The 25,254-nt window shown below is 41.2% G+C and overlaps 1 protein-coding gene across 1 annotated transcript in view; it reads right to left on the bottom strand.

The window, feature by feature from the left end:
* Positions 1–25,254, bottom strand: part of mrps18a (mitochondrial ribosomal protein S18A) — a 119,405-nt gene that overhangs the window by 77,602 nt on the left and 16,549 nt on the right. Inside the window, exon 4 of the mRNA XM_073056081.1 lies at positions 7,331–7,454. Within this exon, the coding sequence (XP_072912182.1) occupies positions 7,331–7,454 (124 nt within the window). The remainder of the gene's footprint in view (positions 1–7,330; positions 7,455–25,254) is intronic.

Consider the following 25,254-nt stretch of genomic DNA (forward strand, 5'->3'; position numbering starts at 1 on the left):
AGATTGGAAAACAAATAAATGCAGTTAGCACAGCAGTTGCACTTACTTTTTTGGTGCAAAAGAGTCTGAGGCCTCCCTTGGTCAGAGTTGACCATGGATACTGTGTCCTGGCTGACTAGATATGCAAGCCTGGGCAGTATGTTATGGAGAGCAAGCTGTTGCCCATGTAGCAAGCTCCCCCCTCTCCATGCATCTGATGAACCCAGAGGAACAGCAGAGACTGATACAGTTCGGTACCAACAGCATCGCAGGAGTTCCCAGTCACAGCATTGAACTCAATGTACGACTGCTTCAGGGACTCCAGCTCCGGATTTATTCTTCAGGGCTTAGTCCCAAAGCCTACGAGTAGGTATAGCCGTCAGGCAGCGGAGATTTGAGATCAGAGCTTTCCCTCTCCTAGATGAGCTGCCAAACACGGATGACATGCCCAATGTGCCCGAAGCGACTGATTTTAAGGCACCAGTAACCTACCCTTGCCCCTCCTGTCAGGAGAAACAGTTCCACAGGCTTAGTAGCTAAGCCACACATGACAGCCAGGAGCTGGTCTTGGTTTTCAGAAGCTATTTGAGGCACATGCCATTGCAGCATTTAATAGAAAGCGTGAGCTTGTCCTCATTACCACCCCAGATATAATAACCTTAAGCAAAAGAGAAAAGGATGGCAAATAGAAGATTACTGACAGCACTAGATTCAAAGAGGATGCATATAATTTTCACAAAACACAGCAAACCTGTGAATTGGGAACAACTTAAAATTCAGCAGAAGTGGAACAAGAAATTGGTTATGAGAATAAAAACAGTATGAGAGTAAACTTGCAACCAATATAAAATGGGAGCAAAAAATCTTTTACAAAGTACTGAAAACTGAAAAGATCAATGAAGACAAATAAATGTTGGTCCTTTTACAGTCAAAAAACGTGAGAATTCATAATGGATAACAGAGGCATCAGAGCAATTAAATTAATACTGCCTTTGCAGTAAAATACAAAAGTAACTTCCCAGAAATTCCAGTGGACCAAGAATGTAATAAAAAGTAGAAACATAAGTGAAATCAAAATGCTGGAGAAATTAATGGGACTGAAAACCAATAAATCACCACAGCTGTTAATCTTCATCCAGAAGAACTAAAAGAGATAGCCATGGAAATAGTAAATGCATTGGACATTACAGATTCTATAGGTTCTATAAATTCTATAGATTACTGAATGGCTCATGAAGACTGAGGTTGGCAAATGTAATTCCACTTTATAAAAAAAATGTTAGAATAGGTAAGGGAGAGCTATTGCATGCAGTGCATTTGAATTTTCAGAAGATGCTTGATAAAGTATCATATAAAAGCTCAATGTACAAAAAAAAAGTTAAAACTTGATACACTTAGTTGCAGAAAAAAAAGAGCATATATTTTTCAGGGGAACAGTCAGTGATTAATGGGCACCACAAGAATAAATACTTAGGTCACAGATAGTTACAATATATGTCAACCATCTAAATGAGTATAATATTTCTATGTTCATAACACAAAAATGGGTGAATTGTGGGTTCCGAGGAGAATGGAAAATATTGGCAAATACGTGCTAAACATAGAAATAGCATGGAAAACTGTGAAGTTATCTACTTGCGTGAGAAAAAGAGTATCATTTAAATAGTGATATATTGGGAAACACTGGTGTACAGAAGGACCTGGCTGTCCTTGATTGGTGTGAAAACAAATGTGTCGATACAGCAAGCAGTTAGGAAAGCAAATGGATCTTGACTTCCACCACTTGAAGTTTTGAGTACAAGTGAAAGGATGGTTTACCAAAATTAGACAGGGCTTTGGTGAGCTCACCCTAGAGTTTTGTATGCAGTTTTAGTCCTACAAAAAGTCATGGATACGGCCCAGTCAATCATGGGTAGAGGCCTTCCCGCCATTGAGCATATCTACACGGAATGCTGTTGAAGAAAAGCAGTATCCATCATCGAGGACCACCACCATCTAAGACATACCCTCTTCTCACGACTGCCATCAAGAAGATGATACAAGGGCCTCAGGACCAGGTTCAGAAACAATTATTACACTTCAAGCATCAGGCTCTTGAACCAGAGATTAACGTCACTCAACTTCACTTGCCCCATCAGTGAACTGTTCCCACAACCTCTGAACTCACTTTCAAGGACTCTTCATCTCATGTTCTCCATATTTATTGCTTATTTATTACCGTAGATGCCGGATTATAAGCCGCTACTTTTTTCCCACGCTTTGAACAGCTTTGAACACTGCGGCCTTTACTACGGTGCGGCTAATGCATGTTTTTTTTCATGCCGCCAAAAACATTTTGTCTCGTAACAGTAGACCAATAAAATTGATGAGTAGTTCACAGAGGTCCAATGAAATTGTACGATAAATCAAGCGCACTTTCACAATTAAATTATTGTAAATCAGTCATTTGTTCTCACCCTCATCAACATGGAAAACACTCGAAGAAAAGCATTGTGCTGCCTTTATGGCAGTTATTTAGTTTATAATATTTTCGCTTAGTAATTCATTTGTTAGTATTTTCTAGTTAAAGTTAGAAGTGTTTTAAGTATATTTGTTTTCTGTACTACATCCCGGGATGCTATGACGTCACATCCGGTTTCGCCGCGTCTTGTGGAAAAATACCGGTTTGCGATAAACGGAAAGGTGGGGGGGGGGGAGCGCATTAGACCCGAGCGAAAACGCTGCTTTTAAGTTAAAGGCGATCAATAACTTTTCCTGGTAGGCTGCAGTATATATATTTTTTTACCAGTCGTTAGGAGATATTGGAATGTTGTTCGTGCACTGTTCAGTAAAAAAGTATACGCAACGTAATTTGTGTGTTACCAATACGTATGTATATTTAAAAGTAGCCGTGTTACAGGCACGGTTCGAAAAAAAGCATTTGCAATATGTATTTGTTTATGTTACCATACGGATTTAATTAAAAGTTAAAAAATCCTCACGTGTAATATCTTTCTGTGTAAATATCTCATATTACAACGTGGGACACCTGCGGCTTAAAATCCAGTGTGGCTTGTACAAGTACAAAATTGATTTTCTTTCTAAAATTAGAGTCTGCGGCTTTTAATCAGGTGCGCTCTGTAGTACGGAATCTACGCTAATTATTATTATTCTTTATTTTTCTTTAGTGTTTGCACAATTTGTTGTCTTTTGCACGCTGGTTGTCCACCCTGTTGGGTGCGGTCATTAATTTGATTCCATTAAGCTCCTTGGATTCACTGAGTATGCCCACAAGAAAACAAGTCTCGGGGTTGTATATGGTGACATACATACATATATATAGTTAATAAACTTACTTTGAACATACTTGCCATAAAAGGAATGCAACAGAAGTTCAATAGACTGATTCCAGGGGAGCAGGACTGTCAAATGAGCAGAGAGTGGATAGAACAGAGTTTGAAAGAATAAGTGATCTCATTGAAACATACAGACTTTTGAAAGGGGTTGACATGCTGGATTCAGGCAGACTGCTTCCTCTGGCTGGGGAAGAATTGGAGAGGTGGTAGGTGATCTAAAATGAGGTTATAGTCTCAAGGTACAGGATAAAACATTTAGGACTGAAATAATGCGTCCATACTCAATGAGCCTATTGTGACACTATGGAATTCTCTTCCATTAAAGGCTGAAGGAGTCAAGTCACAGAATGTATTTAAAAAGAAGACAGTTTTCTATACATGAAAAGGCAATAAGGAGCATGGGAGCGAGTTACTGAAATCAAAGATGGGTCAAGACTGGAGTACGCTCGGGGGGGGGGGGGGGGCTCCCCACTCCTTCCTCAGAGATCTCTTATTCTTCCAAATTGTGTTCAATCCGTTCTTTACTCATCTGTTAGTCCTGCTTTCCCAGGAATCAGTCTGTTGAACCTTTGCTGCATTCCTTCTGGTCCTGTTCCTAGTTCTCTTTCTTTCAAAAGCTAGTCGCAGCATATTCATCTCTATAAAAAAGTCAAGGATAAGTACTTCATCAGTATCCCTCCATCCATCCATTCCAAATTATGTTATGAATTTGAAGCACTTTACTCCAGCTCTCCACTTCCTTTGATGGGAAAATGCCAACAGACAATGCAGACCATGTATTACAGCTTCCCTAAGACATTGTTTCCAGTCTCTTGTATGTAACAGAACAAAATCTTAGCAGCCACAAATATGCTGATGAAACACACTGCAATTTGTGTATGGGCTGCCATATGACAGGCCTCGTCTGGAATCAGAAATGCTCGGCCAGGGGGACCTATTGGGTAAAAATAACTTCTGAACGTGCAGCAGGTAATGACTTCAATTGCTCTTTAAATTGAAGTACATGCTGAGGCTCACGTAACTAGGCAATAACAATATTAACGAAATAGAAGAGGACAAGAGTGTGCACGTACACCTGCTTTGTTCTGAAGTAAAAACATACTTTTGGAAGTACTTTAAATTTAAGTGCCCTTTATCATGACCCTGGCAGACAATATTGTTTGCCCGCATTGTTGCCCACGTAACCACAGCCACAGGTTTTCAGAGCTACACCAATTGTCTTTTGAGAAAGGTATGAATGAGACGTGCTTTATGCTTACAGAAGAGAATCAAGAAATTACCTTCTGTACTGCAAGTATGCACGGTACAGTTTTATGAACAGCACATTGTGATCCAAAAGTCTTTGTTTATTACCACATCAAGTCAAAGCCAAGTCCTTTGTTTGTTCTGTTAGGCTGGAGAAGTGCTCACTATGCCAGCAACATGCCTACCCAAGTGGTGCCATATTTTGCTCACAGCATGACGCTGACATGATATGATGCGGTTAACAGTTCATTCTACCAAGTTCATTAAATAATACAGCACATAAAAAGGCTTTTCAGTCCCACTTGAACACCCTAAGACACTCATCTACACGAATCCTATCTTCCATAATCCTTCAAACTGTTCCTATACATGAGCCTATCTCAAATGTCTTTTAAACAGTGCAATGGTATCATCTGGCAACTTGTTCCATATACCCACCATCCTCTGTGTGAAACACTTACCCTAGCATTGACTTAAATCTAAATCTGACTTAAATTGACTTAAATCTGTGTCACTGGTTTTACTCTCCTCTACTCTGGGAAAATGACTGTGACTATCGCTACCATGCCCATGCCCCTCATAATTTTATAAACCTACCTAAGGTCCCCAACATCATCCCACACTCTATCCTGTCCGATCTCACCCTATAATTAAATCCCTTCATTCGAGACAAAATTCTTGTGAATCGCTTCTACACTCATTCTAGTGTTACCACAGCCTTCTGTAGTATGATGAGCCGAACCAGGCACAATTATCCCACTGTGGTCTAACCAGTGTCTGTATAGTTGCAACATAACATTTGTGACTGATGTATGAAGCAAACATGCTGTAACACCCTATCCACCTGTGTTGCTACTTTAAGGGAGTTATGGACTTGAACCCCAAATGACCCTCTGTTTGTACCCTAATATCACCTCAATATTGTCAGAATTAAATTCTATCTGCCAACTACAGCCCAATTTTCTGTCTGACCTATATCCTTCTGTAGTTCTATACAACGTTCCTCGCTACCACACTAATTTTTATGTTATCCATTAACTTACAATTCATACCCCCACTCCTACTGAAGGAGTGAATGAGAGTAAATAGTTAATGGTCAGGTAAGAACATTTCCAGTTGGATCCTGTTTTTTAGTTGATGCATCCAGTGCACTGGATGACCTATGTGGAACATTGTCAAAAGTCCCACTGAGGTACTCTGGAATACATCAAATGCCCCTTGAAACAACTTACCCCTACTCTATGCCCTTTAGATTTCAATACCCCTGCATTGGAAGAGTTATCCTACTACCAACCCGCATGATTTCGTATTTTCACCAAGTCAACTCCAACAACAATACCCAACCAATGACCTCAACCACCACTGGCAATGCTATTCAGTGCATAGAAACACCAACACTGTTAGGCTGACTTGCCAAGTTAAGCACCATCTTCCCTTATAATTGCATCTATTTTCCATCAACGTGTTTGGATTTAAATCCTGAACAGAAGTTCATCCCATTACTACCAATCTGTCCAAAGGTAATTAGGGATGCACAAAAAGTTATGGCCTTGCTAGCAATGCCAGAATCCTCAAAAATTAATTAATAAAAAATTTTCAGAAGAATCTATCAACTGTCAACTACTAATATGATGCAGATTTTTCAGATAGATTCCTACAAGTGTTAGACTGGAACAAAAAAAAGTACAGGATAAGCTCTGTAGATGTTTTCAAGTTTTTCTTTACAAAATTCATTGAATGTTATTTCTCCACTTAATGTGGACAGCACAACCAACCTTCAGACTTTAAGTACCTGCTTTTTTTTCTTAATGCCAATTTTCCCCAAACTGACATATCCTTGCATCAAACAATTTCTTTATGTATTCATTCTTGTCTATGGGCATGGATGTCTAGTTTTCAACTTAGTGAATCCATTGCTAAACTTGAAGACATCTCTGCCAATCAGAGCTCTCCACTCTAAGTGTTGGAATATCTTATTCTGTAGAATGGTCAAACGTTAACACCAGTGGGATAGGTAACACTCCAGAAAAAAATGGCCCTTATTTTTAAAATCCAAGTTGTTGCTTCTCCCTACTTACATAACTACCGGCAAATACAACTGGCCAAGTGGTTAATGCGTTTGTCTAGTGATCTGAAGGTCGCTAGTTAAAGCCTTGGCTGAGGCCGCGTGTATGTCCTTGAGCAAGGCACTTAACCACACATTGCTCTGCAACAACACCGGTGCCAAGCTGTATGGGTCCTAATGCCCTTCCCTTGGACAACATCGGTGGCGTGGAGAGGGGAGACTTGCAGCTTGGGCAACTGCCGGTCTTCCAAAAAAAAAACCTTGCCCAGGCTTGCGCCCTGGAAACTTTCCAAGGCGCAAATCCATGGTCTATCGAGACTAACGGAGGCCTACACACAACTTTTTCACACCAAGGACTGACTGGCAAGTACATGGCTAGATGAGGCTCCAATATCCACTCCCTCTCTACTGGGAAGAGCCCAGATTGAAGCTAAGCACAATCCAAAAAAACCAACAACATTGATCACTAGCCTGAGAAACAAACTGAAGGTGCAGTACCATAGTCACAAGGTGCATAAACTGTGCTGTGGTGTGCAGAAGCTGAAATAACAAAAAAGCAGCAATCCACGAGGTAGGTATGGGAAAAATCAGGAGAAGATATAGATCTGAACAAAGGCTACAAAGGAAATCCACATAATTGCCAACAAAAAAGCAAACTAACACTCAACATCCAATTCAAGCACTCACATCAAAAGAGCGGACTTACCAGATCGGTGAGCCATCTTCACACAGGCTTCAATCTTTTTATGCTCTTCGAAGCAGAGTCCCGTGACACGGCGTGGTAGCATCCCTCCATCTGATCGTATGAACTGACTGAGCAGCAGCACATCCTAGTCAGAATCAACAAGAGAAGCCAGCTGACTGCTAACTGGATGTAATAAAGGAAGTCACATTACAGGGACTCAGAGTGAACAGGTCAATCCGTTTCACCATCTGATCTACAACTTAACTGGCATTGCTACATTTGCACTTAATACAATTTGCTTTAAGAAATCTATACATCTTAATTTGGGCCATTTTCATTATGTATTTTTACAACTGTTTAGAGAAAACATTTCTTCCACAGGATGTGAATAAGTGCTTCCTGACATGTCTCCTGAGTTTTAAGGTTTTTAAAAATTTTTTTATTTCTTACATCCAAGGGAGTAAAAATCTTTATGTTGCAATGTAAAAGCAATAAAGAGGAGGTATGTGGAAGGATATTACCAAACACTAAGATTGTATACATAATTGTTTTGTATACATGTACAGTCAGATACACAATCAGATCAATGTACAGTCAGATACACAATCAGATTGATGCAGTCAGATATGCAATCAGATCAATGTGTATTGATAAATCTGATGGCCTGGTGAATCTGGTGACAGAAAGAATTTGTCCCAGGGCCTGTTGGTCCTGGCCTGGATGCTGCAATATCGTTTACCTGACAGTAGTAGCTAAAACAGTTTGTGGCTGGGGTGGCTGGAGTCCCCGTTGATCTTCTGAGCACTTTTTACGCACCTGCTGCTGTAAATGTCCTGAAGAGGAAAGTTCACATCCATAGATGCACTGGGCTGTCTGCACCACTCTCTGAAGTGCCCTGTGATTGAGGGTAGTACAGCTTCCCTACCAGGCAGTAACACAGCCAGTCAAGATGCTCTTGAAGAAAGTCCTGAGAATTTGGAGACTCATGCTGAACTTCTTCAGTCATCTGAGGTGGAAGAGGCGCTGTTGTGCTTTTTTCACCACATAGCCACTATGTACAGTCCTGGTGAGGTCCTCGGTGATATGGCTACTGAGAAACTGGAAACTACTGACCTTCTCAAATACAGACCCGCTGATGTCAATAGGGGCTAGCCTGTCTCTGTTCCTCCTACAGTCCTACAGATTACAATCCATGATCAACTCCTTTGTTTTTTCAACAATGAGGGAGAAGTTGGTTTTTTTTGCACTACTGTCAGGGCATTGACTTCTCCTCTGTAGGCTGCCTCATCATTGCTGGAAATGGCCTATGAATGTCGTGTCATCTGCAAATGTGATCAGCAGATTGGCGCTGTACGTGACAACACAGTCATGGGCACATGGGGAGTAGAGGAGGGCACTCGGGACACAGAACTGGGGGGCTCCTGTGTAGAGGGTCAGAGGGGCCCAATCTTATCACCTGACAGCAATCTGACAGGAAGTCTTGGATCCAGCTGAGCTTCTTGGTGAGCCTGGGAGGAATTATGGTGCTGAATGCTGAACTGTACTCCAAGAACAGCATTCTCACATAAGCATCCTTCTTCTCCAGATGTGTAAGGACAGTGTGAAAAGCTGTGGCTATTACGTTATCTGTCGATTGGTTGTGTTGGTAGGTGAATTGTAGGGGTCCAGTGTGGGTGGTAGCATGCTGCAGATGTATTCTTTGACCAGCCTCTCAAAGCATTTGCTTATTATTGAGGTGAGTGCAACAGGATGCCAGTCGTTCAGACAAGTTACCTTGATCTTCTTAGGTACAGGGACAATGGTGGATGATTTGAAGCAGGAATGCACTCTACACTGGGAGAGGGAGAGATTAAAAATCTCTGGAAACACACCTGCCAGTTGTACCGCACACATCCTGAGTACTCACCCTGGGATGCCGTCCGGTCCCAGTGCCTTGTGGCTGTTGACACATTAGAATAATCTACATACCTCAGCCTCAGAGAGGACAAGGTGCAGGTTGCCTCAGCCAGTCTCCTCAGGGGCTCAGTGTTAACGACTTCGGAACGAGCATAAAAAAGATTTAGCTCATCCAGGAGAAAGGATGCGTTTCCCTATGAAATCTAAAATGGTGTGCAGATCTTGGCACATGCTGTATGTGTTGTTAACACAGAGATGTGTCTGGACTTTGTCCCCGTATTGACATTTAGCTGTTTTGACTTTGGTGACAAAGAGCATAATACAGGAAGTATTAAGGAAGCCTGGAGTATATATTGAATTACTTTGTTGTCATAAAGTAAGGATAAAATTTCCATAATCAGATATCCAGAAATATATGACTAGATGAAGACTGTGTATCATATTATCAAATAACCTGTGAAACTATCATCCTCACCTCCTACATCCGATGCTCAAGAAAGTACGCAGCTTTACTCCCTGACCATTGTCTGCAGCCGAACGCTGGGACAATTCAGGTACTGCTTTCCTTTTAGACTTCACAAGTGCTTGTGAAACTCATCCTCATCTCACCAACATCTCTCCTGTCTTGTCACCTTGCTGCTTGCTAAATATTAAAGAGCTAGAAGTGGATTTACATTTATCTGACTCAATGTCCTTCAACATTTCAGCTGTGACCTACAGTAAGTACCATCTTATTGAATAAAATCTTCAAGGAATGGCCTCTCTAAGGATAACTTTGAATTAAAATTCCTTTGCACAGCCCTTAAATTTTTTAGCAAATTGTCTGGAAATGCTTCATATTATTTTGGCACATGGATGCAAACAAATTATTTCTCTTCCTAAACTATCTTCTTGTGGATAAAATACAGATGATATCTATATCACAGAGTTAATCCGTAGGATTAACTCAAGACAAACTCAAGATCATTCTTTGTCGTGAGTTTGGCCCGTCTATTAACTGTAGTTCCTTCCTACTAACAGCCCATGGATAGTTTTTGTGAATGGATAGTTAAGTCCAGCAAATCATGAGCAACTTGGCTATAACCGGCGCATCAGTCGTGCGTTAGGAGAGCTACGAGAGAGGAAACAGCGCACAGGTCCGGGAGAAAAGTTTAAAAGATGAAAGCTTCACAGGAGCTTGGCTATAACCGGAGCACCAATCGTGAGTTGCAGAGCAGGGAAGGTTCAGGTATAAAAGGGAGACACTGCCTAGCGGAATGGTCATCAACGGAGTGGTCTGATGCGAAGTGGTAGGGCTTTGGCTCATTCGGGCTTCAGTAAGGTAAGTGTATAAGTGGACTTTGTTTTTTCCTTGCATTTTTTGAGGAATAGAGAGCATGTCTGTAGGGTTAGTACTTTGCTCTGGGTGTCAGATGTGGAATCCTGGGATTCTTCAAGTCTCCCAGATGACCACATCTGCACCAGGTGCACCGAGATGCAGCTCCTAAAAGGCCATGTTAGGGATGTGGAGCTGCGGCTTGATGACCTATAGCTTATTAGGGAAAGTGAGCAGGAGATAGATAGGAGCTACAAGGAGGCTTCAGTAGTTAGATAAGTGGGTGACGGGCAGGGAGGGAAAGGGAAGAGCTCAGTTAGTAGAGAGCACCCCTGTGGCCATCCCCCTCAGTAACTGTTATCTCGTTTTGGATGATGTTGGGGGCGGGGGTGACCTGACAGAGGACAACCACAGCGATCAGATCTCTGGCACTGAGCCTGGTTCCATGGTGCAGAGGGGCGAGAAGATGATGGGGAATGCGGTAATTATAGAGGATTTCATATGAGCTGAACAGACTGTTGTCAGCCTGATAAGAGATACCCACATGGTGTGTTACCTCCCAGGTGCCAGGGTACGGGATGTCTCGGATCGGGTGCAGAGTATTTTGAAGGGAGAGGGTGAACAGCCAGAAGACTTGGTATACGTTGGTACCAATGACATAGGTAGAGAAAGGGAGGAGGTCCTGAAGAGAGAATTCAGGAAATTGGGTAGGAAGCTGGAACAGCAGGACCTCCAGGATAGTAATCTCAAGATTGCTGCCTGTGCAACGTGCTAACGAGTGCAAGAATAGCACGATCAGGCATATTAATGCGTGGCTGCAAGACTGATGTAGGGGACAGGGCTTCGGGTTCCTGGATCATTGGGGCCTATTCTGGGGGAGGTGCAACCTGTACAAAAAAGAGGGGTTACACCTGAACCCAAAGGGGTCCAATATCCCGGCAAGCAGGTTTAATAGCACTGTTGGGGAGGGTTTAAACTAATTTGGCAGGGGGATGGGAACTGGAGTGATAGGGTTAAGGAAGGGGAAAACAGAAATAAATCAAAGATAGTGTGCAACAGAGATGATAGAAAGGACAGGCAGGAGGCATAATCACAGCCAATGGGATGAGTCATGAGCAATAGAAGCACGGATCAGTTAAAACAGAAAGCAACAAATACTGGACTAAAAGTATTATATTTGAATGCATGCAGCATAAGAAATAAAATGGATAATCTTGAAATTCAGGTACAGATTGGCAAGTATGAAGTTGTGGCCATCTCTGAAACTTGGCTGAAGGATGGCTGCCATTGGGAGCTGAACATCCAAGGATATACGGTGTTTTGGAAAGATAGGTTAGTAGGCAGAGGGGGTGGTGTGGCCCTGTGTATAAGAAATAATATTAAATCATTACAAAGGTATGACATAGGATCGGAAGGTGTAGAGCCTCTATGGGTTGAGTTAAGAAATGACAAGGGTAAAAGGACCCTAATGGCAGTTGTATACAGGCCTCCAAACAGCAGCCAGGATGTGGATTATAAATTACAGCAAGAGTCAGAAAAAGCATGTCAGAAGGGCAATGTCATGATAATTGTTGGGGATTTTAACATGAAAGTGGATTGGGAAAACCAGGCCAGTACTGGACCTCGAGAGAGAATTTGTAGATTGTCTAAGGGATGGCTTTTTAGAACAGCTTGTTGTTAAGCTCACTAGGAGATCAGGTGTGCGGGATTGGGTGTTGTGCAATGATCCAGAGGTGATAAGAGAGCTTAAGGTTAAGGAACTTTTGGGGAGCAGTGATCACAATATGATCCAGTTCACTTTGAAATTTGAGAATAGAGAACCTAAATTCCAATGTGTCGGTATTTCAGTGGAATAAAGGAAATTACAATGGCATGAGAGGGGAACTGGCCAAGATTGACTGGAAAGGGACACTAACAAGAAGGGCAGCAGAGCAGAAATGGCTGGAGTTTCTGTGAAAAATGAGGGAAACATAAGACAGATATATTCCAAATAAGAAGAAATGTTCAAATGGAAGTAGGACACTACCATGGCTGACAAATGAAGTCAGAACAAAAGTAAAAGCAAAAGAGAGAGCATAAAAGGAAGCCAAAAACTATATAGATCTCTATCTAAAGATAGAGATTGGGAAGCTTTTAAAAACTTGCAGAAGGAAACTAAGAAGGTCATTAGGAAAGAAAAGATGAATTATGAAAGGAAGCTGGCGACTAATATTTAAAAAGATACTAAAAGGTTTTTTAAGTATATAAAGGGTAAAGGAGAGTTGAGGATAGATATAGGACCAATAGAAAATGACGTTGGAGATTTTGTAATGGGAGACAGAGATGGCAGAGGAACTGAATGCATACTTTGCATCAGTCTTCACAGTGGAAGACATCTGCAGTATACCAGACATTCGATAGTGTCAGGGAAGTGAAGTATGTGCAGTGAAAATTACGACTGAGAAGGTGCTCAGGAAGCTTAATGGCCTGAGGGTGGATAAATCTCCTGGACCTGATGGAATGCACCCTTGGGTTCTGAAGGAAGTACTGGAGAGATTATGGCTGCATTAACAATGTTCTTTCAGGAATCAATAGATTCTGGCATTGTACCAGATGACTGGAAAATTGCAAATGTTACTCCACTATTTAAGAAGGGTGGGAGGCAGCAGAAAGGAAACTATAGACCTGTTAGCCTGACATCAGTGGTTGGAAAGTTTTTGGAATCGATTGTTAGGGTTGACACTACGGAATACATGAAGGCATGTGACAAGATAGACCAAAGCCAGCATGGTTTCCTGAAAGGAAAATCCTGCCTGACTAACCTACTGCAATTTTTTGAAGAAATTACGAGCAGGATAGACAAAGAAGATGCAGCGGATGTGGTGTACTTAGATTTTCAGAAAGCCTTTGACAAGGTGCCGCACAGGAGGCTGCTTAGCAAGATAAGGGCCCATAGAATTACAGGGAGATTACTAGCATAGGTGGAGCATTAGTTGATTGGCAAAAAGCAGACAGTGGGAATAAAGGGAATAAAATTCTGGCTGGCTGCCAGTTACCAATGGAGTTCCACAGGGGTTGGTTTTCAGACCGCTGCTTTTTACAATGTATGTCAATGATTTGGACTATGGGACCAATGGGTAAGTGGCTAAATTTGCTGATGATACAAAGATAGGTGGAGGAGCGAGTAGTGTTGAGGAAACAGAGAGCCTGCAGAGAGACTTAGATAGTTTAGGGGAATGAGCAAAGAAGTGGCAAATGAAGTACAATGTTGGAAAGTGTATGGTCATGCACTTTGGTGGAAGAAATAAACGGGCAGACTATTATTTAGATGGAGAGAGAATTCAAAATGCAGAGATGCAAAAGGTCTTGGGAGTCCTTGTGCAGGATACCCTAAAGGTTAACCTCCAGGTTGAGTCGGTGGTGAAGAAGGCAAATGCAATGTTGGCATTCATTTCTTGAGGTATAGAATATAAGAGCAGGGATGTGATGTTGAGGCTCTATCTGGCACTCGTGAGACCACACTTGGAGTATTGTGTGTAGTTTTGGGCTCCTTATCTTAGAGAGGATATACTGACATTGGAGAGGGTTCAGAGAAGATTCATGAGAATAATTCCATGAATGAAAGGGTTACTGTATGAGGAATGTCTGGCAGCTCTTGGGTTGTATTCCCTGGAGTTCAGGAGAATGAGGGGGAATCTCATAGAAACATTCTGAATGTTAAAAGGCCTGAACAGATTAGATATGACAAAGTTATTTCTTATGGGAGGGGAGTCTAGGACAAGAGTGCACAACTTCAGGATTGAAGGATGTCCATTTAGAACAAAGATGCAGAGAAATTACTTTAGTCAGAGGGTGGTAAATCTGTGGAATTTGTTGTCACGAGTGGCTGTGGAGGCCCAGTTAGTGGGTGCATTTAAGGCCGAGATAGATAGGTTCTTGATTAGCCAGGGCATCAAAGGGTATAGGGAGAAGGCAGGGGATTTGGGATGACTGGAAGAATTGGATCAGCCCATGATTGAATGGCAGAGCAGACCTGATAGACAGACTGGCCTACTTCAGCTCCTATGTCTTATGGTCTTAACTGTGAATTACAGAATGGAAAAACCCTACAGGGATGATAAACATTCAGTCTATTGTGCTCTTGGCAATTTTTTGAGAAAGGTGTCTCACTCATTTCCTTACTCTGCCACAAAGAGTCATACAGCACAGAAAGAGACCCCTCAATCCACATTGACCACTGCACTCATCTATACTAACCTTTTCTCCCCACATTAAAACCAAGGCTTTTTAACACCTCAATAATTCAATGTGGTTGTCTAGATGGTCTACCCTTCAAACTTCAAAAACCTACCAAAAGATGTCAGTCATTGAATCATATACTACAGAAAGAGGCTCATGAATTGAATTGAACTGACTTTTATTTCTTACATCCTTCACATAAGAGGAGTAAAAATCTTTATATTACATCTCCATCTAAATGTGCAATTTATAGTAATTTGTAATAAATAGAATATACAACAGGACAGTCAATATAGACAATTGTATCAGCGTGAATTAATCAGTCTGATGGCCTGGTGGAAGAAACTGTCCTGGAGCCTGTTGGTCCTGGCTTTTATGCTGCGGTACCATTTCCCAGATGGCAGCAGCTGGAAGAGTTTATGGCTGGGGTAACCCGTGTCCGCAATGATCCTTTGGGCCTTTTTTATGCACCTGTCTCTGTAAACGTTCTGTATAGTGGGAAGTTCACATCTACAGATGCGCTGGGCTATCCGCACCATTCTCTGCAGAGTCCTGTGATTGCGGGAAGTATAGTTTCCATACCAGGCAGTGATGCAGCCGGTCAAGATGCTCTCAATTGTGTCCCTGTAGAAAGTCCTTAGGTTCTGGGGAATTATGCCAAACTTCTTCAACCATCTGGGCTGAAAGAAGCGCTGTTGTGCTTTTTTTCATCACACAGCTGGTATGTACAGACCATATGAAATCCTCGGTGATACGTATGCCGAAGTACTTAAAGCTGTTCACCCTCTCAAACCCCAGATTCATTGATGTTAATAGAAGGCAGCCTGCCTCCACTCCTCCTGCAGTCCACAACCAATTCCTTTGTTTTGTGACATTGAGGGAGAGGTTGTTTTCTTGACGCTACTGTGTCAGGGTGACGACTTCTTCTCTGTAAGCTGCCTCATTATTATCTGAGATAAGGCCAATCAATGTAGTATCGTCAGTAAATTTAATTAACAGATTGGAGCTGTGGGTGGCAACACAGTCACGGATATACAGAGAGTAAAGGAGGAGGCTTAGGGCACAGCCCTGATGGGCACCTATGTTGAGGGTCAGAGGGACAGAGATGAGGGAGTCCACTTTTACCAGCTGCCAGTGATCTGACAGGAAGTTCAGGATCCAGCTGCACAAGGCAGGATGAAGGCCGAGGTCTCTGAGCTTCTTGTCAAGCATGGACGGAATTATGGTGCTGAATGCTGAACTGTAGTCCAAGAACAGCATTCTCACATAAGCATCCTTCTTCTCCAGATGCGTAATGACTGCGTGTAGAGCTGTGGCTATTGCGTCATCTGTTGATCGGTTGTGTCAGTAGGCGAACTGTAGGGAGCCGATGTGGGTGGTAGCATGCTGCAGTTGTAATCCTTGACCAGCCCCTTAAAGCATTTGCTTATTATTGAGGTGAATGCAACAGGACACCAGTTGTTCAGACATGTTACCTTGGTCTTTTTAGGGTCTTTTTAGGCGGATGTTTTGAAGAAGGAGGGCACTCTGCACTGGGAGAGGGAGAGATTAAAAATGTCTGTAAATACACCTGCCAGTTGAGCCGCGCAGGTCCTGAATACTCGTCCTGGGATGCCATCTGTTCCCGCAGCCTTGCGACTGCCCACTCGTTGGTAACAATTGCATACTTAAGCCTCAGGGTTGTCCAAGCTGCAGGTCACTTCAGTAGCTCTCCTCGGGGGCTCAGTGTTGGCAATATCGAACTGAGCATAAAAAAGATCTAGCCCATCTGGGAGAGAGGCAGTGATGTTGGCAGCACCACTGCGCTTAGCTTTGAAGACTGAAATGGTTTGCAGACCTTGCCATAAGCTGCATGTATTGTTGGTGGAGAGTTGTGTCTGGATCTTGTCCCTGTATTGGGCTCTTCGACAAACCTGACCATCCAAGATTTCCCATTCAACTTGCTCCATTTGGTCTATAAACTTCTAAACCTTTTGAATCCATGTACCTACCTACTCAACTGTCTTTTAAAAGTTCTTATCGTACTAGTACTCAACTATTTCCTCTGGCAGCTGATTCCACTTAGATAGCACCTTTTGTGTAAATGAGTTGCTCTTCAAGTTCCTAATAATTTCCCTCCTCACATTAATCCTATGCCCTCTAGTTATTGAATTCCCAACCCCGGGAAAAAGTGTCTGCATTCACTTTATCTATGCCCCTCATGATTTTATATTTGACCTCTCAGTCTCCTGTGCTCTAATGAATAAAGTTCTACCCTACCCAACCTCTCCCTATAATTCAGTTCCTCAAGTCCTGGCAGCATCAGTGTAAAAGAATTTGCAAAAAATTATTTGTAACTCATCTGGTTCTCTTGCCTTTCATTGAATTAGTATCCTCAGATTCCTGACATCTAATCAGTGAAAATGGCTGCTCCATCAACTCCTTGCTCAATTTCCCTTTAACCTTCTTTTCCCCCCGAGGATAAATACATCAATCTGAGGGATTCAGCTTCTCTACTATTATTTGTTCAGGGAAAATTGAATTTCTTTTTTCATAGATTTAGTTAAAAGAGAAACTTCCTCCCTTTTCACAAGAAAATATTCCCATGGGATCTTTAGCATCCAACTTTATCATGAGAAGGATGGCAGTCCACATTAAGTACTCAAAAGCAGGCATGCACAACTTCAAACCACAGTTTGACACACCAGCAGAGAGGTTCAAATTTCTCCTAGATGAGAGCTAGTTATAATAGACCCAGCTGATCATTACTTCAAAATTTGGATGACAGAACCAGACATCAATTAGAATAGTATGGCAAAGAATCAGCTACATTTCTCAAACAAGATCACAATGCATACTTCCACTGAAGTACAAGAAAAAGTTAAGAAAATAGCCAAGCAACGCACACAAAATGCTGGAGGAACTCAGCAGGCCAGGCAGCATCTACGGAAAAAAGCATAGTTGAAGTTTCAGGCTGAAACCCTTCGGCAGGACTGGAGAAAAAAAGCTGAGGAGTAGATTTGAAAGGTGGGGGGAGGGAAGAGAGAAACACCAGGTGGTAGGTAAACCTTGAGAGGGGAAGTGATAAAGCAAAGAGCTAGGAAGATGATTGCTGAAAGAGACATAAAGCCATGGAAGAAAGAAAAGAGCGGGGGGAGGGGGGGTGGTAGGAGCACCAGAGGGAGGTGATGGGCGGGCAAGGAGGGAACATGAGAGATCAAAAAGGGAAGGGGAAATAGTGAAGGGTGGTGGGGGGGACATTACTGGAAGTTTGAGAAATCGATGTTCATGCCATCAGGCTGGAGGCTACCCAAACGGAATATAAGGTGTTGTTCCTCCAACCTAACAGTAGAGGAGGGCAGCAATGAACATATCGGAATGCCAATGGGAAATGGAATTAAAATGGGTGGCCACTGCAAGATCCTGCTTGTTATGGCGGACAGAGTGTTGATGCTCGGCAAAGCAGTCTCCCAATCTACACAGGTCTCTCCAGTATACAGGAGGCCACACCGAGAGCACCAAACACAGAATATGACCCCAACAAACTCACAGGCGAAATGTCACCTCACCTGGAAGGACTGTTTGGGGCCCTGAATGGTCGTGTAGGGACGGGTGTAGCACTTGTTTCACTTGCGAGGGTAAGTGACAGGAAGGAGATCAGTGGGGAGGGGCCATTCAGACTCACAGGTAAAGTGTCGCCTCACCTGAAACAACTTTTTGGGGCCCTATTACTTGGTGTTTCTCTCTCCCCACCTTTTAAATCTTCTACTCAGCTTTTGTCATCCAGTCTTGCTGAAGGGTTTCAGTCCGAAACATCAACTGTGCTTTTTTCCATAGATGCTGCCTAGCCTGCTGAGTTCCTCCAGCATTTTGTGTGTGTTGTTCAGAATTCCAGCATCTGCAGATTTTCTCTTCTTTGTGAAAATAGCCAACCTATACTAATTTTCCAGCTGACACTCCAGACATGATTATCTTCAGTGCCTGAGTAAGCTGTTATCCACAAATAAGGACCCTCACTATCCAGGACACGCTCTCTTTGAATTACTACTATCAGGGAGGAGATTCACGAGCTGAAGACCCACATTCAATGACTTAGGAATAGCTTTTTTCCCTACCACCATCAGATTTCTGACTGGTCCATGAACATGACCTCATTATTCTTTTAGTTTGCACTATTTAGTCAGTAATTGGTAGCAATTTTTGTGTTTTTGTACTGGACTGTTACTGCAAAAACAACAAAGTTCACATCATATATGTCAGTGACAAGAGACCTGATCCTGATCTCTTAGACCAGGTACATCAGGGCAATATCACCTCGACATGAGTTAACATTTTTTTAAGTTGAGGAAGAGACACTTTTGACTAGAGGAACATTAAGACTAAAAGGATAATTAAATGATCCTTCAAGCCTACTTCATCATTTAGCAACACCAGGCCTGATCTTTTACAGCAGTGCCATTTTCCAGCACTATCCATATCCTTTAACACTATCAATATCCGGTTTCTTTTCAGCATGGACATGATGAGCCAAAAGTTCCATTTCTGCAACAAAAATGAAACTGCTGGAAGAACTCGCTAGGCCAAACAGGATCTGAGGAAGCAAAGGTATAGACAACATTTTGGATCAAAACCTTCATCAGGACTGTGTTATACCCTTGCTGTAAAATCACCAAATGCACACAGACTTTGGGACAAAGAATTCCAAATGTTCATCACTATGAGTGACGGAAATTTCCCCATCCCTGTCCTAATTCTCAACCTGTGTCTCCTAGTCCTACATTATCCAGACAGGGCAAATGTCACTCCTGCATCTAGTTTGTAAAGCCTTAGATGAAATTCCTTTAAGTAATTTAACTGATAATTTTGTAGTTAAATACACTTTGAGGATTTGGGTACAATTTAGAAAATATTTTGGTTTATTGAGTTTTTCACTTTCAAGTCCTATTTTTTCTAACTTTTTTTAAACCTACTATGACTGATGTAGTTTTTAAAGAGTGGAATAGTTTGGGTATTAAACGTTTTCAGGATTTGTTTGTTGGAAACAATCTCTCTTCATTTGAACAACTGTCAGCTAAGTATAGCTGTCAAGTCGGAGTTCTTGTTCTTCTTTGAACATGCGCAGCTTCCCCACTTGAAAGAGATTGAATGCGCCTACCCAAAGGTTTTTTAACTGGATTCTACTCAATGACCAAACAATTTTTCCTTTTTCCTCCTTTTAGTTTTCACAAATGCGGGAGTTTGATAGTTCCGTTAGTTCCATCAGTCATTAGTCATTAGCCCTTAATCCTTACTCACCAGTCACTAGTCATTAGTCATAAGGTGAAAAAACTGGCTGCCTCTCGGACTTTGTAGACAAATTCTAACCAGTTCAGTCTCCATTTCTCTAATGGACCATTATGTTGTCAAACCGGGCAGCCCTTCCGAAGATTCGCGAGCTCTTCTTAAACCTCGCGCCGTTTCTGGGAAGCGCCTGCGTGCGATGATCCCCATGACGAAGCTAGCGCTAACCCAAACACAGTGACAGCAGTGCTCTTTTCCATGAAACAGTCTCTCAAGTTATTTAAAGTTCAGCATCTTATCACAGATTCCAACGCTGCTCCCGGACTGCCGATACAATGCTGCAGGGTCCCCCCAAATGTTTCGGGCAGAAGCAGCACTCAGGCAGTGGGTTCCATCCGGTCTATCAGTGGATTCTTGCTATTACTTTTAAATTTTATTTTCTTTTACCTCTAGGTCCCAATACTTTCTAGAAACTCAAGTTTGACTTGACAATAGCCTACCCAAGACCCAAGAGACTTCTTGCATTCTCAAGTACATATATTTCCTAAAAGTCCAGATAAGAATTTACTTGATACAATTTTTAATTTGAAACCCTTCCATAATGGATCTATATTTAATATTTATGGTATGTTGTTGGGAATGAGAAATATTCCTTTAGACAAAATTAAAAATCTCTGGGAACAAGATTTACAGATTCCAATTTCTGAGGATACTTGGAATAAAAATTTTAAATTGGTTAATACCTCATTGTTACGTGCCCGTCATTCCCTTCTACAATGCGGTAAATGTGATAAATGTAACAATGGAGAAGCTTCACTAACTCATATGTTTTGGACTTGTCCGAGTCTTGAAAAATATTGGAAGGAAGTACTCCAAACTTTTTCGGTGCTTTTTAAAATAAATTTTAAACCTAGTCCTTTGACTGCCTTATTTGGTATTGTTGGAAGAAATGATATTATTTTGGAGACACAGGATTTTCACATTTTGGCTTTTATTTCCCTTGTAGCCTGGAGGGCATTGTTGCTTGAGTGGAACGTTGCCACTCCACCTACTCATACTCATTGGTTACATGATGTTATGTCTTGCTTAAATTTAGAGAAGATTCGCTGTTCCATTTCTGAACCTAGACAAGATTATTTTTACATTGTGGGGACCTTTTTTGAACTATTTTCAAAATCTTTGATTTGCTATTAAGCACAGATGTTTTACTATATGATAAGGATTTTTTCCTTTTTTTTAAACCAAATAGCTGTTTTTTTTTATTCTGGTAGTGGGTTTAGACTTTTTTGTGTAATAAAATTATCTTTTTTCAGTATTATGTTTAAATTTCATTTATATGGATCTGAGGTAATGAGACTATATTTGTGATTCCAATATATTGTAATCGATATATATTACATATCCTACTGTACTCTGAATTCTTTTATGTAAGAAATCAATAAAAATATTGAAAAAGAAAGAAAGAAATTTGTGAGTTTCTATATATTTTCTGAATTCTAGAGAGTACAGTCCCATTATACTCAAGACATTCCATGCCTGGAGCCAGTCTAGTGAATTTTTGTTGCACTCCATCTATGCCAAGTACTTTTTAAGTAAGGATACCAAAACTGTATACATTACTCCAGGTACAGTCTCATACATCTTCCTTCAATTTGCATTCATAACCTTTCATAATGAAGGTTAACACGCCATCTGCCCTCCTCATTGTTTGCTGCACCTGTATGTTGCCTTCAGTGCCTTATGTAAAAGCACACACATTTCTCTCTAACCATCAACACTATCAATCTCTCAACATTTAAAAAAAACTTTGCTCCCTTATTGAAATAATTATTTGTCAAATGAGCTAATTTTTCAATAACTAAACCATGCAGCTATCTGGTTGTGGTTATCAAGACTTCTTCCCAACAAATGAGGTTGGCTACTCACAAAATCATTCTCCTCTGTTCCAGGCACTGTGCTAACTTTTCTTGAAACTATTTGCTTTTGTTAAATGCGCTTTATTCTGAAATTCTCCATTCACAGTAACTGACCCAACTACCTTTAGATCAGTAACTGAGCAATTGCATTAACTCTCCAAAGTATACTTTGTGCTACATCCACATACTTTCCTCAGTAAGCACACTGAAATAGTTTGGCCATTCCTTTTTATTTTTAATTAAAAATCTTAGGGCTCAGCCAACAAAATACTAATTCAATTTAAAAGCCAAGGGAAGTACAACACCTAATATTTGTGCAAGGAAGTAGCTCCTATTGTTCACTGCAATGAAACGTATTTACTTTGCATTCAATAGGGCCACATTCTTGTGTGTCTGCCAATCTTGGCTGAAAGTCATTTAGTTCAAGGATTCAAAAATTCTGGAATTTGAAATAAATACTGATTATCTAGTTAAGACCTTCTTGAAGTGAATGATAACTGATGGGTGAAGAAGTCTGTAGTGTGCTAATAAGGCAGCAAGTAACTTACTTAGTGCTTTTATCCCAGAGCTTCAACTGGATCCTGTTTCAGGACCACACCAGTCAAGCCTTGCTCTCATAATGACTGAGGCCAAACAGTTCCATAGGCAAGTTGGACTCTTGATTTTACTGATACCCAAGACCAAAGCCTCGCGTTGGCACTCTTTACGCTATTTTCTTCTCTATAAAACATGATCTAATTGAAGTATTTAAGATGATTAAATGAAATGACAGGAGGAACTGTTTCCTTGGATGGTGAAGACTAGAAAAACATGCCACAGGGCAAGTTAAAGTTTACAAAACCAAGCTTGGTAGAGTTACAGAGCAAAAATGATTTAAATGAAAATCATATCCACATTGCATGGCAGAATGGCTTAGTCCTGCCTTTACATTGTCTCTTCCTAATGCCAGGATCAGATTTGTGATACTGAGAGGATAATTAAGCTTAATTTGCTTCGGTATCAAGAACAGCCAACTGGAATGAGTTAGGTATTTCTAAATTGACTGCACTCATGAAAGGATATGACCTCATTCAGAGTAACAGGCTCTTCTGTCCTCCACTGGGATCTGAGTTCCAAATCATCTCAGTCACAGGGGTTGAAAGATTTTGGTCAATGGCATACAGGCAAAGTGAATTAAGTTTGCTGGTTCAGTTCAATCAATTAGAACTTGAACAGGATGGGTAAATTGTAATGGTCTTTACCTCAGCAGTCTTTACCATGTCACCAAAGCTCCCACACTAGTTGAAACTATTGAACAACACTCAGGAACATTACCCACCCTTCTCCTCAGTTCTAACATACAAACAAACTGGTCACCTTTGCTTTTCAATTAATAACACACAATCAACTGCCCATCTAGAATTTGTGATACCATGACACCCGTGGCTGGGTTAATAAGATTCTCACCTGAATCAGAAGGTTGTAAGTTCAAGGAATGAAAGCATAAAGTACTGGATTTTTAAAGAAGAGTTGCACTGTCAGGCTTGCCATACTCTGGATGAGAGAAGGCTACACCCTCATCTGTATTCTTAGGGCTAAAATAACCATTGCTATTATTACTCAGCAGAGAAGTTATGCTCGTGACATGGCCAATGCTTAACTTAATATAATTAAGTTGTTTGAAAGAATTATAGGCCATTTGTGGTATCTCGATTTGTGCAAATTACCTATTATTTTTCCTGTTACTGATATGATTGCACTTCAAAACACAAACTTCACTTCTTGTAAAGACTTGGAAATATTTGAGATATTGAAAGATATGTAAATCTTTGCAAGTAACTTCTAATCTAGATCAAGGGTCTCAACCTCAAGCATCGACAACCCATTTCCCTCAATAGATGCTGCCTGAACTGCAGAGTTCCTCCAGCAACTTTTGTGTTGCTCCGAGTACTAGCATCTGCAGTCCCCTGTGTCTTTTAAGTAACATCTAACATGTTTTGATAATAAACCCCACTTTAGGGACTATTTTGGTACATCCATGGGCTGAAATATAGCAATTATCAAATTAAACATGGTCCTCTTGATGAAACCTGACTCATGTACAAAGTGCCTTTGCTTCCACTCAGCTTGCAATAGTTATCATCAAAGAGAGTGATCACGTCTCAAAGATGTCTGTTGCAACACCTCAAAGGTTTTTAATCATTCACAGGTTGCGGGTATCAGTAACAAGGCTACTATTTCTTAACCTTCCTTAAAGGCCCTCAAAATGAGAGGTTTGGAAATTTCAAAAGATATGGGGGATTTGGTGGATTTTCATGGCAACCCAGCAATTTCATGGTCACTGTTAAAAATGTTAGCTCATTATTCTAAATTGAGTGAATTTAAATTCTTTAGCCACCATGGTAGTATTTCAACCCATGTCTCCATATCATAGCTCAAGCCATACAGTAATTTAACTACTGTGCTTCCATACTTTAACCAGGACAGCGTTGCATTACAAAAATCATCGGATCTTCTGTGAAATTTAGGGCTGGGGAGGAGTTAGAATTGTAGGCAGACATTCATGATTAACAGGATATGTGATTGGAAGACACACTTAGTGGAACTGGGATTATAGTGACCTCAGACTACCACAACTGTTCAGCAGCCAATAAAGCACTCCTGATACAGTCTGTTGTAATAAAGAAAATCTGCAGTCAGTTTGCGCAAGTGAAAATGACCAGATAATCTGCTTTGCTTCAATTAATGGCTTAGGATCTTTTATACCTGCCTGGGGAAGTACTAGTTTAACATCTCAGGCCAAAGAAGGCAGAACTGTAAAATTCAGTTCAGATTGCATACTACCATCACAAAAGAATGTACAAAATTAGGACCAGGGATGCATCAAATAGCCCCTCAAGTTTACCCCATACCCCCATCCCATGTCTGATCTGACTTTCAGCTTCCCCTCTATGCTCTTTCCCACTCCCCGTAACCCTTGATTGCCCCTGTAATCCAAAAATCTATCTCAGCCTTAATTATACTTAATGATTCATCATCTCCTGCTCTGTAGGGTAGAGAATGCCAAAGATTTACAATACTCTTCGAAGAAAAATTATTTTATCCTTGAATAGAGATGCAATACAGCAAGAAACAGTGAAGTGCAGAACCACTGAAGGTGAAAATTTAACAAGAAGTTTGGAGTTAAGAAACAAAAAACATTTAAACTGGAGGTACTCAATGTACCTTAACAACACACCCAGGTGCCTACTAAATGGAATGAAAAGCTCCCTGTTCTATGACAGCGCAGTACAGGACAACACGTATCTGTGCTGGAACACAATCACCATATCCAGTCACATTTTCCCTCCTCAATCATCCAT

Source organism: Hemitrygon akajei, chromosome 9 (genome assembly GCF_048418815.1).
Source record: "Hemitrygon akajei chromosome 9, sHemAka1.3, whole genome shotgun sequence".
NCBI classification, from domain to species: Eukaryota; Metazoa; Chordata; class Chondrichthyes; order Myliobatiformes; family Dasyatidae; genus Hemitrygon; species Hemitrygon akajei.